The sequence below is a fragment of the Camelus dromedarius genome, chromosome 19 (assembly GCF_036321535.1).
Source record: "Camelus dromedarius isolate mCamDro1 chromosome 19, mCamDro1.pat, whole genome shotgun sequence".
Lineage (NCBI taxonomy): Eukaryota > Metazoa > Chordata > Mammalia > Artiodactyla > Camelidae > Camelus > Camelus dromedarius.
Genome location: NC_087454.1, coordinates 17,624,540 through 17,639,235, shown reverse-complemented (window position 1 = coordinate 17,639,235; position 14,696 = coordinate 17,624,540). Strand labels below are relative to the sequence as shown.

The following is a 14,696-nucleotide window of genomic DNA, read 5'->3' as shown; positions in this document are numbered from 1 at the left end:
TACTTAGGCTTCCTACCTGTCCCATTCTCAGTCTTTGCTCTGACTGTAGGGCTTTATGTTCCTTTAAAGAGTTAGTCTATTTCTGCTCTGGGGCTTGTGTGCACAATGTTCCCGCTTTTTGGCACCTATTCCACCAGCTTCCGTGAGGCTGTTTCTTAGTCCTCAAGTCTCAGAAAAACTGTCACTTCCTCCAGAAAGCCCTCCCTAACTTCGCCATCTAAAGGAGCCCACCTAAGTCCCCACCCATTCGTCTCCATAACATCACCCTGCTTATTACATGGTTGACACATTAAAGGTGCTAAGTTTATTGAGAGTGAATGAATAAGAAAAGATATGAATAAAAGACAGAAGAAAGTAGAGCCAAGTTTTATACTATTTTATACGACTAGTAGAGCTTTAGGTTCATGCTTAGTTTCAATAAATACTTAAAATATTTGAATTTTATGTTTAGAAGGCACCTTAAAGATGAGGCATGATTTATCAAAAAAACAGTATGAATGAAAACTATTCAAACAAAAAAAGTATCACTTTAACTTGCTAGACCTCATTATTTCACTGTGAAATGGGGATAAATCTACTTGCTATAAAAAAGCAAGGACACTGCATAAGTGAAAGTGTTTTGTAAACTCTAATGAAAAAATATCAGGGCCAGGGGAGGGTATATAGCTCAGTGGTAGAGTGTGTGCTTAGCATGCATGAGGTCCTGGGGTCAATCCCCAGTATCGCCATTAAAAAAAAAAAAAATCCAACATATCTGAAAAAAGAAAAATAAATAAATAAATAAGTAAACCTAATTACCCCCAAAACAAAACCAAAATACCGTAAAGAACAATAAGAAAAAACTGAAAAACAAGCAAATGACAAAAGATATGCAGACGCACTCAGAGCCTCCTTTTACAGCATTCTGAAACACTAAAAAGCTGCAACTTACTTAAGATTAATGTAGGCAGTTATTGGTTGCACTTGCTTCTGACATGCAGTCTGGGGTTTTTAGTTAAAGTTGTTCCAAAAATAAAAACAGCACATGCACATACACATTAATAACCCAGTCTTCCATCTCAACAAATCACCTATTTCAATGTTCCTAATTTTTTCCAGAACGTGTCCATTGGTAACTGCAGGAATACAACTTTGCGCTTCTTAAATACCTTTGTTATTTTGCAGCCAAGTTTTACAGTTGGGTGGCTGTATTCTGTAAAGTCAAAAATACTACCATTTAAGCTATCATTTTAGATACCTGACTCAATTCCGGGATCCTCTATCCTGGTTCTCAAAACATGTTTTGCAGCTTTCTCAGGATAGAGGTCCCTATTACACTTTCAAGGAGTCTGCAAAGCTCAGACTATTCCAGAATAATAACACTAAGACATTATTTGCCATTTTTGCTCTCCTTCTCTTACAGTGAAGTTATCTAGAGCCTACATGACCTGTGATACCCCAACACTGATTCAGGGGCAGATGTGGGGATCTAGCCACCTTCTAGAAGCCAGGCATTAGATTCGCAAAAACATTAAAGAATACCACACTTCTCAATAAAATTTATTTTGCATCGGAAACAGCAGTTTTTATTTTCATAAAACATGTTTTTATATTAACTTATAATTGGCTTTTTACCATATTAATATAAATAAATACATTAAAAAATTTTCTCAGCTTCAATTTCTAATGTTACAACTATTGATAGATATAACCCAAATGAGCAAAAGCTCTTTAGGGTCCTCAATCATTTTTAAATGTCTAAAGGCATCCTGAGGCCAAAAAGCTGGAAAGCACTGCTCTTCCCATTGACCTGAACCTTGAGATCCACTTGGTCCGATGGTGACCTGCTCAGCTGGGACCTTACACCTTAGCCCATGCTCAATAACTAAGTACTGACTCCTTGTTTATTGTAGGGACACCTGAGCCAGACCAGGTGTGGCACCAGATGTGCCCTTGTCCTTCATTCCTCCCGTCCCAGTCTAGGCCTGGGGAGCTTTACTGTGGGATCTGGAAATCTTGATGGTGGCTTGGAAGTGGATCATCACCTCCTGGGACCCCTTTGCTGTAATGGTGGGGCTTAAATACATCCATAGCCTTAGCCCACCTCTCTGGTCTCACTTCCTCTATCTCTGACCTCCATTTGTGGTCTCCCCCTCCCTTCTTACATCCTAGTGCATCCTCTTGCCCTTGCCCCAAATCCTAGTCTCTGATGTCAACTCCAGTATCAGGCTGAAAGCTTCGCTCTGATGTTAAAGCAGCCGGTTTTCTGCCTGTCATTTTCTCACACTTTCTTCTTGGTTGGAAGCTATGTGGCATCACTAGTGTCCGAGACTGGCCCCTGCCCCATGGTTACATGCAAATGAACAAAAGCAACAGCCTAATGAGGGAGAGATGGGGCTGGGGCTTGAAGGGTGTCAGGGGACCTCTGGAGGAAATTCTCTTCTGCGACCAGAGGAAGGAGGGTGGTTTTCCTCCCCGGGGGTGGTGCTGTGCTGTGGTAGTAGCGGTGGCTTGGGCTTCTCTACTTGGCTCTGAGACCAGGGAACTGGTCCTGGAGGCTGTGGTGGGTCTCTGCCCTGTGAAGGACCAAGCCGCCCTCGGGCACTGTGACCCCCTGGGCCCCTATAAACGCTGGACAGATAAAGAGGGGGCTGTCATCAGACCCCAGCCTGAAGAAGGGCCTCAGGGCCCCAGAGAAGGGTGAACGGGGACATGTGTAGATGTGCGATCTGTCCCTCATGTTATAGAAGGACACATCTCCAGATTCGTAGTCCAGGAAGATGCCCACCCGGTGAAGGCGCTCTTTCAGGGGGAGAATCTTCTCACGGGAGGACAGGGCCCGGTACTGGGTCCCAAACATCTCCAGGGTCCAGAAGCCATTCTGAGGAACCAGCAAGGCCTCCCCTTTCCTTTCAACACTGTCTCTACAAACCCCCACAGCCCACACCATCACGTTTTCAACCTCCACCTCCCAGTAATGCCTCCCTGAGGAGAAGCTCTCTAGGCCCAGGACACAAGGCTGACAATCAAATCTCTCCGGGTTGTCAGGTATGCTCTGCCTGGAGGGGCCCCGTCTCACACTTCTCCGGTCCTCTGACAGGAAGAGTTCGGGATGAGCAGTGTCTGGATCCAGGACCACATCAGCTGCAGAGGAAGTCGCAGGTTTAGGTCTATGATCTCAAGAGATGGTGAGATTTCTGGTCCCCAGAGAGATCCCCCAAAGCTGGTGGGAGCTCCCCTAGGTAACAATCTTTTCTATGAAGGCCCTTGATCTCAGATCCCAGGCAGCTCGTAGACAGAATGACTGAGGCTGCACTTCCATGTCTTGAGTGGAAGGAACATTGCCCAAGTAGAGGGTAACTGGGGCTCTAAGAAATATAGAAAGTTTAGCAAATGAGCTGATATTAATGGCTCCCACTTTCTCTCAACATGCTCAGATCTGTCCCCTTCTCTATTCAAGATACATGATCCCTGGGACTCTAGTTAGAAACTTCCCCATTTGGATTAAACCAGCAAAGAGGCCCTATCCTGTCCCCCTCTCCCAATTAAGCCATGCAAGGCCAATTCCTCCCTACAAAGATAAAGGCAATAAGGGGCCCTTTACTGATCCTCTGTGTTCTACTAGTTTAACCAGGTGACAACTGATTCAAATGACTAACAAGGGCCCCCTTTCATAGGGTTAGACAGAAGGATAATGTCCCCCAAAGTAACCTGCTACCTGAGAGGTGTGTATGGTAAAAGGTAGGGGGAACCATAACCACCCAGTTTTGCTTTCCTAACGTGGGTCTGAGGTCTACAGCTACGCTTCAGACCCCTGTCATTCTGCAGACCTCTCCCATCTGCGGTTACCATCACTTAGTCAGTCTACATCTGACAAAATCATTGTGTTAAAATGATTTGCTTCTTTCTCCAAGTTGACATGTCTGATTGTGATAAGTTTGCAATTCAAAAGAGGGAAGAGGAGAGGTCTAAGTGCCGTGGAATCTAGCAAAGCCTGGATTCTTTGATGCTTTTCCATTAAAGGTGTCAAATCATAAGACGCACAGTGCTCGTTAGGACTGGGCAATCAGACACTGTGCTCTTCCCACTTGTCCAGATCCCCTCCCCTGACAGGCTCTACACGGAGTGTCAGTGTTCTCTTGGAGCAGGAAGGCATTTCTGGTACCTATTTGTACACCCCTGAGACAGGCCTGGGAAGTTTACTGCCTTTGCCACACAGGGCTCTCCCACTGTGAGTCTATACCATCTCCCAGGTTATAAATAGCTAAGCCGGTATTGTCTTCTTTCAAATTAATCCAGGCTCCAATGAGCAACAACTACCAAAATGTAACCTTTTGGGAGGTTCACTCTGTGTGGTAGACCTTTGGTAATCACAGATGAAATTATTCTAAAATAGAAAGGACAGTGGGAAATTAGTGATAGAGTTGATTAAAAGCTGCTGGGACTCCCTGACAGCAGGGGTAGGATACAGCATTTGGTGGGATACTGCTTGTGAACCGATCCCAGGCCCCTGCTCCCCCTAGAAAGCCTTGGGCCCCCTTGTTCATCTCCTCTAATGTGTCCTGCCGAGGGGCTAGTGGGGAGAAAGCTTGGGGTCTGGGGGAAGGTCAGAGGTGCTCACCCGCATGTAAGAGGGTTCTTCTCCATCCTGCAACGGGATAGGCAGAGAGGTGAGATTATCGTGAGATAACAGCTAACCCAGCAGAATACAAATCTTGCATGGAGTAGTTCAGGAAATGCTAAACTTACGCAATTCTTCTTGAAGTTGCTCTGAAAAAGAAACAGAAACAGAAATAAATGAATGTCCTCAATAGAAGAACTAAGAGAATTTGAGTTTGTCTTAAACGATGAATGCTGGCCTTTTCTGGGAACCCCACCAGCCCCCTCCCCTGCTGCCTAGGAAACTGTCAAGATACCAGAAATAATATCTGATCAGGGGACTGGATATTATCAGTACTTTATAAATGTTAGCCACTATATATAAAAATAGATTTTAAAAAAGTGGTAGATTGTTGAACGAAAGCAAACCTAAAATTTCTTCTGTATAGCACAAGGAACTATGTTCAATATCTTGTAATAATCTTTAATGAAAAAGAATATGAAAACGAATATATGTATGTATATGCATGATTGGGACATTGTGCTGTACACCAGGAATTGACACTTTGTAACTGACTGTACCTCAATAAAAAACTGAATTAAATTAAAATAATAAAACATTGCATTATAGCCATAAAAAAATCTACTGCTATAGGTAGCAGGTGAACGGATGCAATATTTGCAGAATGGAAGAAAGCGGGGTCTGTGGGATTATTACTAGGACAGTGACACTAGGACTGGGATTTATTTCTAGTTCCATAAGCCCTTGCTGCTGCCTTTATTCATGTCCTCTCTCTCTTTCCCAGGCTTCTAGCTGCCCGAGCTGTGTCCTTTGCATGCTGGTGGGTGAACTGTCCTCCTACTCTTTTACCTTTTATTTGACGTTCTTTCTCTTTTTCCACACGTTGTTTCCCTAGTTCCTTAAGTGCAATTTTTTTCTCTTCATTTTCAACCCCTTTTTGCACAGACAGAAACTTTTTTTCCCGCTTGAGTTTCCTGATGAGACAGATGCTCCCAGTGATGAGGAGAAGCAGAAAAGGCAGGATGACAACCAGGCCCACCATCCAGGGAGATGTGCTGGGAATAAAGGATTCTGAAAGGGAGTTAAAAAAAATTCCCATTTAGTGAGAAAAGGGAGCCCCAGGATGAGAGCCTCTCAGGTCCCTGGTCTGGCAGCTTCTCTCTCAGAAATCCCAGCTAGATACAGAGACTTTGGCTCTGCACTGGCTCACCCGACAATGACTGCAGGGGTTGGGGGCCCAGCAGACAAAAAAGCAGAAACACCTGGAGTCGCCCTGAAGCTGCGTTGAATCAGCACAGCCGCCATGTGGTATGAGCTGCCATCCCTCCTTGCCTGGCATATCGCAGTGCCCTGCTCCCTGTTTCTGCCCAGCCCCTCTGCAGTCTGTCCTCAATACAGCAGCCTAAATGAATGGGATCATGTTATTTCTTGGCTCAAAACCCTACAGTGTTTCCTTTCTCACTCAGAGGAAAAGCCAAAGTCCATTTACGGCCTACATGGCTTCAGTCTGGACCCATTGCCTCTCTGAATTCATCTCCTACAACCCTCCCTGTACTCAAGCCACTCCAGCCACACTTGCTTCTTGGGAGTCCTTGAGACTGCCAGATAGCTCCTGCCTCAGCCTTTTGCATATGCTGTTCTCGCTACATCGCTTGCTCAGTCCTCAAACATCTGCAAGGCTCACTCCTCACTTCCCCAACTGCCATCTTTCTGTGAAGCCTTCCCTGACCATCCTATTTACAATTATGACTAACCTAGGCACCTAACCCTCCCGCCTCCCTGCCTCCGTTAATTTTTTCTACAGTACTTATCTCCGTCTGACATAATCCACAGTTTAATGAATTATCTCACTCCTTGTTTTAACTAATGATCATTTCATTGATTGCCTTTGGCCATTCTGGAATGGGAGCCCCATAAGGGAAGGGACCTTCATGTTATTTTGTTCACTGATTTATCTTCGGTTTCTAGAACAGTGCTTTGAACATATGAGTTGCTTGTTAAGTATTTGTTTAATGACTTTATGAATGTCTATAGACAGAGAATCTCTCTCACTGTATCCCTTGGACAATCTCATGAGCAGGAAGGGACACCACCAGGTGCAAGTAGCCACCCACCCCTATCATTCTCCATCATTTTATGATTGTTCTAAATATTTGAAAATTGCTGCAGGATGAGGACTATAACAGAATAAAAATGATCAGATTTACCCTCACAGAAGAGGCCTCCTACTCAGGTGTTTTGAGACGATTTGATTTTTCCCTTGTGACAGGGGCAGGGGCCTCAGCTCAGCTGCAGCCTCCAGCTCTCCAGGACCCTGGACACTTCTGCCCCACGCCCCTACCTCCCCCTCCCCATGCTAGGCTCCAATCTGTCTGCTGAGGATCCTGCCATCACGAACTGGGCTTCCAGGGAGCAGGGAACTGACCTGGGATGAAAATCACAGTTTCCTTCTCCTGGTTGAGCAGGGTGTTGTTGATGGAGCAGTACACGTTTCTCACAGAGTGGTCTCTGATAATCACAGCCATGGTGACCCTGAAGAGTCCATCTGCGTTCACAGTGTAAGCCTCCTCCAGGGCCGGCATGATCTCACCAGAAGGTTCCCTCCACACTGCACGGGGCTCTGGGTACCACCCTACAGATGTGCACTCCAGCCGGATGCCTCCATCCTCATGGCCCTTCATTTCAATAAGGGGCTTAGAGCCCAGGCCTGGGGAGAGAGACCAGGGCTCAGCTAAAAAGGTAATGGTGTCTTAGGTCAAGTGTCTTAGAAGATCAGCTCTTAGTGATGAGAGCCAGTGCAAGAGGGGAGATAGCAGGAGGCCGGTGTCCAGATGATACATTTTCCATGCACTCCCTTCTGTGAAGGGAGAAAGGAAGGAAGAAAACAGTAAGGAGGAAAGAAAGGAAGAAAACCTTGACTTTGGAGAACACCAGGAGACCATTATGTCCCCAAACTGTATGATTTCTAAGGGGAGAAAGGATTAAATTGCACTTTTCTTTGTGTTCCACCTACAGACCCCATCACAGGAGCATCTATCTGCCTCCTAATAAATGTTTGTTGATTGATTCATTCACCTAGAGATGTTAATTTTCCCATTCCTGGTATGTCCAGAAACAAGCAGGTTTAGAAGCCCTGGGAGGACTTCTCAGTAACCTTGGCTTCCTGAAGTTCTAGGTTAATACAGTAAGGACAGAAATCTGCCAAGTTGGCAGGATCTTAAATTTTTTGACCTCGAGACACTTTCCCTCCTCCCCTGGTTTGGGGCTTCACATTGCCACAGCAATCTAATACTCATAAGGAGCTGCTGGTTTTTAGGAGAATGGACAGAGCTAGTGTGCAAAGCCAACCTCCACCCCAATTCAGAGATGTTTACCTTCCAGGGGCTCAGTCAATTAGGTAATTTTCTTCTAGTCTCTTAACAATATCCACCTATTAGGTCTCGATGCTCCTGTGATCCTTAAAGTAACACTATCACCTCCTTAATGTCAGCAGAACATCATCAAAAGTCCCAAGAATCCAGACTCTTCCTAATTTATTTTATCCTTCAAAGAATCCTCACTAAAAGAGAATACTTGATTTCTGAGAGCTACAAATGCCTGGTCCTAGGAGACTTCTGCCCCCTTAGCCAGGTATCCAGTGACCATCCAAACTTCTTTTAAGTAATCCCTTTGTTAAGCTTAGCCAATAAATTCTATCAAAGATAAAATTAAAGCAGTTACTTAAGTCTTACTGCTTCCTGCTCAATTTGATCTTTCCAGGATTAAAAAAAAAAACTAGTTGCATAGTGAAAGGCCCACACTGAAACTTTGAACTAGGATAAGATGAAAGAACTCAGCAAGTTGGAAAGAAATTCTACAAAACGTGTTGAGGGGGTTTGATAAAGGCAAGCATGAAACAATAGATTGAAGGACAAAACCAGCCAGCCAATTAACCACATCAAAACACACTAAACACACAATTGTACAACAACTCAATTCAGAGTGTGGCAGGCCAGGCCAGGGTCACGGTTACAGGGGAAGAATGGAAAATACATGCCACACACAAGCCCATGCTGGTCAGCTCTGCAGTGTGGCTGTGAACAGAGTCAGGACACAGGGTGGAGAAACCCTACTTCCATGATATTTTGTATTAATCAAAGTTTTCCTTCTGTGTAAAGATGGGGTCTCCTACCAGTTATATTTGAGATGCACTGGGAAGGTTGTGCTGTCCTCAAAACTCACTTCCACTGGTCTGATGGACTGAAGTGCCATTGATTTTTGTGGTCTTAAAGGCTTTTCCAGTCTTCAAACATGTCTTTTAAAGTATAGTATGGGAGGGTAAATATCTCAGTGGTAGGGCACATGCTTAGCAAGCACGAGGTCCTGGGTTCAATCCCCAGTACCTCCATTAATAAAAAAAAGATAAAGTGTATTACATTGATACTGGAAGTGAGGTCATACTTTAAAGCCAGTAAACTCCCAGAAACCTCAGTTTAAATGCCACTTCTATTTTGAAGCCTTGCCAAATTCCCCCTGGCCAAATTCTTACTCATTTTCTTTATGCGGCCACCAGGCTTAGTATATAATTTCCATGTCAGTCACTCTCACTACAACTAATATTGGGGGAAAGGGAAAGAAGGCAAAATTAATATTTATCAAGAGGGATGGAAATGTTAGCTATCTTGATTGTGCCAGTGGTTTCATAGGTGCATATATCTATCAAAACTCATCAAAGTGTCATCTGAAATATGTGTAGCTTACTGTACAGAAATCATACCATAATAAAGGTATTAATACAAACAAACAAAAAACAAACAAATGAACAAATGAAAAGAATGAGATGGGCACATGTTGTAGTTTCCTGGGCAGTCCTAGTTTATTCCAGTGGTTTCTGTGTAATTACTGTCAGTGCCTCCCCTCACTCTCAAAAGTGTACAGCATGAACGATAAACTCTACGTCCCCTATCAGGACCCCGTCTCAGTGCTGTGCTAGACAGGACTTCACTTTGGATCCTCTCAATGAGCCCCAGAGGTGCTCACCCTCTCACTTCATTCTGGTTTTGTTCAATTGCCATCTTTTCAGTGAAGCTTCGCCTGACCATTCTATGTATAATTCCCTTACCTCCATGTTCCTCTTCACTTTTAGTCTCTTCCCTGCTTTTTCTACTGTACTCATCACCATCTGATATAAAATACAGTTTAATTATTTCATTTATTGTTCTCTGCACCCTCCAGAATGTGAGTTCCATGAGGGCAGGGATCTTTATGTAATTTGCTCACTGATTTCTCCTCAGTTTCTAGAACAGTAACTTCAACATTGGAGAAGCTTGTTAAGTATTTATGGAATGAATTTATGAATGTCTGTGATGAGAGGGAGCCCAAGGAGAAATTTTCCCATTCTGATTTTGATATCAGCAATTCATTTTTTTTAACTTCTTCTCTTTACAACTACTTATTAAATACCTACTAGGTGCTAAGCAACTTGCTAGATGTTGGAGACACGTAGTTGTAAATAATTGCTGGTGTTCTCAGGTCCTGATTGGTTCTGATTGTGTTTTGGACTATAATACTTTAAAAGAATGTCTAGTGGGAGGTGGGTGGGTATATTTCAGTGGTAGAGCACATGCTTAGCACACATGAGGTCTTGAGTTCAAGTCCCAGAACCTTTATTAAAAAAAAAAAGAATGTCTAGTAACAAAAACCTGAAAGGGTATTTTTTTAGTGCTATCTATAAAAATTTTCAGTTCAACTGGGCACATGGTTAGGCTTGTATTTCCCTCTCCTGTACAGTTAAGAATAACCATGTGACTTGTTTTGGTCAATGAATTGTTAAGTATAAATAACGTGTAGCACCTCCCAGATAGAAGCTTTATGAGCCAGTGGGTGATTTGCTGGGCTCTCTTTCCCTCTGCTAAGGTGAACCACAAAGCTCCAGGGGGTTTTGTATGAAGTAGAGCCCCACCTGATTCATGAAGGATTTGTTGCTTCAGTTAGAAATAGACCTTTGTTGTTTTAACCTACTGAGATTTGAGGGTTGCTTGTTACCAGAGCATGACCTCACTTCCCCTGACTAATGCGTACATCAAAGATGTTTAAAAGCATGGACTGTTAAGAAGCTCATGGGGAAAGGTTAAAAACAAACAGCTCTCAGGTTTAGAATAGAGATAGCTCAGGCATGATGTGAGGCCCACTTACAGCTTGATGGAGCAGATTCACTTAGTCATTCAATAATATTTGTTGAGCATGTATTATGCTCCAGGTTCTGGTCTAGTGATGTAGATACAGCAGAAACAAAATAGAAAATAATTCTTTATGAGGTTTATGTTCTAGTGGAAGAGACATAATAATCAAGACAAATAAATAAAATGCATATTATGTAAGAAGGTGATATGTGCTGAGGAGAAAAGTAGGGAAGCACGGTGAAAAAGGTCAAGGATGGTGTTTGATCTTCACAGTCATGGAAAATGATTTACTAGAAAGAAGAAATGGATTGAAATCACATGTGAGGAACTTCTCTTTAGACTTAATGAAAATGTACAGAGTATCATGTATAACTGGGGAGAGTGTTTATTGGTACAAACACTTAGGAAAACAAATCTGTAGTATCTAATAAGGATGGAGATAAATATTTCTCAGCCCTTCTACTCCTTCTAGTTTCCGCTGGGGATTTTAAGAAGGTGCATTTTGCTGACTGAACTCTATCCCAGCAAAATTCGTATGTTGAAGCTCTAACGTCTAGTACCTTAGAATGTGACTGTATTTGGAAAGAGGGCTTTAAAGAGGTAATTAAGTTAAAATGAGGCTGTTAGAATGGGCCCTAGTGCAATCTGACTGGTGTCCTTATCAGAAGAGGAGATTAGGACATACAGAGAGAGACACCAGGGATGTGCGCCCACAGAGGAAAGGCCACGTGAATACACAGAGGGAAGACCGGGTGGGGACACAGTGAGAAGGTGGCCAGCTGCAAACCAAAGAGAGAGGTCTCGGGAGAAATCAGCCCTGCCGACAGCTTGATCTTGGACTTCCAGCCTCCAGAACTGTGAGAAAATACATGAAATGACACACCTGCCACCATCAGATGTATGATGGCCTCGTCATAGGATCTGCCTTCTTGGAAATAACAGCGGTAGATGCCGTTTTCGTTGGCGGTGACGTTGTGTATGATCAGCACCACGCTCCCCTTGCTGATATCTTTGCTCACAAAGGTTGTTCTTCCCCGGTACTCCTCCATCTGCTCCTCCGTTCTCTCTCGCCGGCCCTTGTACACAAACACTGCAGGGGAAAACTGAGACCGGAACCACCGCACCTCCATGTCCTCAGCGTTTTTCTCAGGTGACAGGTGGCACTGTAACTTGGTGTTCTCTCCCACCATGGCCAGGATTGGATCAGCTGGCCCCAGGACAGTAAACTGGGCTGTTCAACAAAACAGTAGAATCAGGCGAGTGTACCAGCCATCAAACTATCTAAGGCAGGAAAGGAAGTGGATATTTGGGAGTGGAAGACATGTTCTTTCTAAGTCCACAGGGGCTTCTTGGGCTGAGGATTCTGAGGGCCAGTGTGTGTGGCTGGTGGGTAACAACAGATACCTAATAGGGGTATCTATCGAGAGTGCTAATGCTTCATGAACAAAAAATTGAGAAGCATACCCTGATCACCCTCTACTGACTCTGTGCTTACAGAGGTTTTCTTCTATCCCCCAGTCTAGCACCGTGCCTGGAGTATAGCCTAAACTTGAGCTGTCCAATAAGATAGCCACTAGCTAGTCCCCAGCTGAAGTATGCTGTAAATGTAAATATATACAATTTGGAAAATTCAGAATAAAAACATGTGAAATATTTTATCATTAATATTTTATATTAATTAAACATTTAAATAATACTACTTTGGTTATTTAGAATTAAACACGATATACTGTTATAAAAAAGAATGAAATAATGCCATTTGCAGCAACATGGATGGTGCTAGAGATTATCATATTAAGTGAAGTAAGTCAGACAGAGAAAAACAAATATCATACGATATCACTTGTATGTGGAATCTAAAATAAAGTGATACAAATCTTACAAACCAAAAATAGACTCACAGACATAGAAAACAAACTATGGTTATCAAAGGTGAAAGGGTGGAAGAGGAATAAATTAGGAGTTTGGGATTAAAAGATACATATGACTATACTGACTATACATAAAAGAGAAACAACAAGGACCTACTATATAGCACAGGGAACTCTATTCAATTTTTTGTAATAACGTACAACGGAAAAGAATCCGAAAAAAATGTATGCATATGTATAACTGAATTGCTTTGCTGTACACCTGAAACTAACATTGTAAATCAACTACACTTCAATAAAAGATGAAATTAAAAAAATATATATATATACTGTTAAAATTTATCTCACCTGTTTCTTTTTTAAAAGTACCTCGTGCTTGTTAAGGGGATGTTCCACCACTAAGCTATATCCCCAACCTCCTCTTTACTCTTTTAAAAGTAGCTACTAAGAATTGTTAAGTTCTATAGATGGCTCGCCTTTGTGGCTCTGGTTGGATTCCTACTGGAGTGTGCCAGGATAGGGATAAATTCCATGAACGTGTGCAGAATGGAAGGGTGAGTGAACACAACCGCAGCCGTTCTTCATGCTTCCTCTTTGCAGACTGAAGTGTTGGATTTTCCTTTCTGAGAAACTGCTAAGTGCTAGTGGCATGCACTCCTACCTGAGACTGGTGCCAGCAAGCTGAGCAGGTGGAAGAAGAGAAGGGAGCTTGGCAGGGAGAAATGCAGAGAGGCAGCTGGCTCCATAAGATGAGTCACCCGGGAGAGGCAGGGACCAAAGGCCTAGGGAGACGTGGAGAATCAGCCAGGGAGATTGGCACCACAGTTCTGATCTAGGTCACAGTTTCCTGTAACTCTTGTTGTTATCATCAGCACCCCAGCTTCTGTCTTGGGCAGCCCCCTGCCTCTCCCAGTGCAGGTATCTACCGGTAGATTGATTCACTAAACATTCCATGGAGTAAGCCAACAATACAACGATCGGGAAGGCAGTTTTCCGCCTTCCTCAGCTCACTTCTCCGGCCAGAGTTGAGTTTCTTCAGATGTCATTTGATATTCTTCCATGTCCTCCCTGCTTTGCCTTCCTCCTACCCGCGGATCAGGCTTGACCCCGGGTCAAGCCAGTGGTGGAGAGCCATCCGCCCGCCCCAGCCCCGGAAGTATCCCCTCGGGCGGACCCCTCCTTTCGCCTCATCAGGTTCTGTTCCTCCTGCCTACCGCGCCCACACCCCCAACCCCCATCTCACCCCAGCGGTAGCAGGTCCCCTCCCTTTCTTACCTTGTAGAACTAACTTCCTGCGTTTTCTTCTCTTCTCTGACGCTCAGATGATGATTTTCCGGTCGTTCCTCTTCCTCTAAACCCGCCCATGGGCACAGTCACAACCACACCAGACCGTCCCAAAGCGGAGAAAAAACTTTTCTTCGCCCCCGGGTTAGTCGCGGCGTGGGGGCTGCTGGACCTGGGACCCGGCCCACTCGCTGATCACAAAGTCGCAAGATTTCCAATGAATGATTTAGAGCCAGCTATGTATGGGTCAGCCAGCCAATGGCATCCCTGAGCTACTTTCTCACCAGTTACTGGGTAGAGTACACAGAAACGGTTTAGAAATTAAAATCGCACAGCTGTGCAGAGACTTTTTAAAAAAGATTTCCTTTTTCTTTTTTTTTTTTTCAGGAGTGGGATAATTTTTATTTTCTTTTGAAAAGCCTTGAGATTCCTCACAAATTGTGGTGTTGCTACTAATCACCAGGAGAGGCCTGGTGTGTACAATGCTTGGGTTGAGGGTGTGCGGAGGTGATGGGGTAAACATAAGCATATCTCACAATTTGACCTGTTTCTTAGTCCTGGGTGGCATGGAGCCCAGTTGTCCACATGATAACCAACTGATTAATGTCCACTGTATGTCATTCTTTACTTAGTTGGCTTTTCTTTTCTTTCTTTCTTTTTTTTAAATTTATTTTTGAACCTGGATTTCCTAGGATCACTTCTCAAATAGACAATCTGACCCCAAGTCCTTGACTCAGTCAGCTTTGGGGGAAATCCAACTAAGAGATGGGATTAGGTAGA

At 43.8% G+C, this 14,696-nt stretch overlaps 1 protein-coding gene across 3 annotated transcripts; it reads right to left on the bottom strand.

Moving 5' to 3' along the window:
* Window positions 1–1,526: 1,526 nt before the first annotated feature.
* LOC105089170 (butyrophilin subfamily 2 member A2) lies at window positions 1,527–14,133 on the bottom strand. Of its 3 annotated transcripts, XM_010980176.3 has the most exons (8): window positions 13,908–14,133; window positions 13,294–13,414; window positions 11,645–11,992; window positions 7,026–7,307; window positions 5,450–5,671; window positions 4,729–4,749; window positions 4,601–4,627; window positions 1,527–3,123 (listed from the first exon to the last, which is right to left on the bottom strand). In XM_010980176.3, exons 2-8 carry the CDS (start codon window positions 13,376–13,378, stop codon window positions 2,501–2,503), a joined length of 1,608 nt encoding a protein of 535 aa, XP_010978478.1. In that variant the 5' UTR covers window positions 13,379–13,414; window positions 13,908–14,133; the 3' UTR covers window positions 1,527–2,500. The 3 variants fall into 3 exon arrangements, with proteins under 3 accessions (XP_010978478.1, XP_064332072.1, XP_064332073.1); XM_064476002.1 differs by lacking the exon at window positions 13,294–13,414; XM_064476003.1 differs by lacking the exons at window positions 13,294–13,414; window positions 13,908–14,133 and adding an exon at window positions 12,981–13,262.
* Window positions 14,134–14,696: the final 563 nt, after the last annotated feature.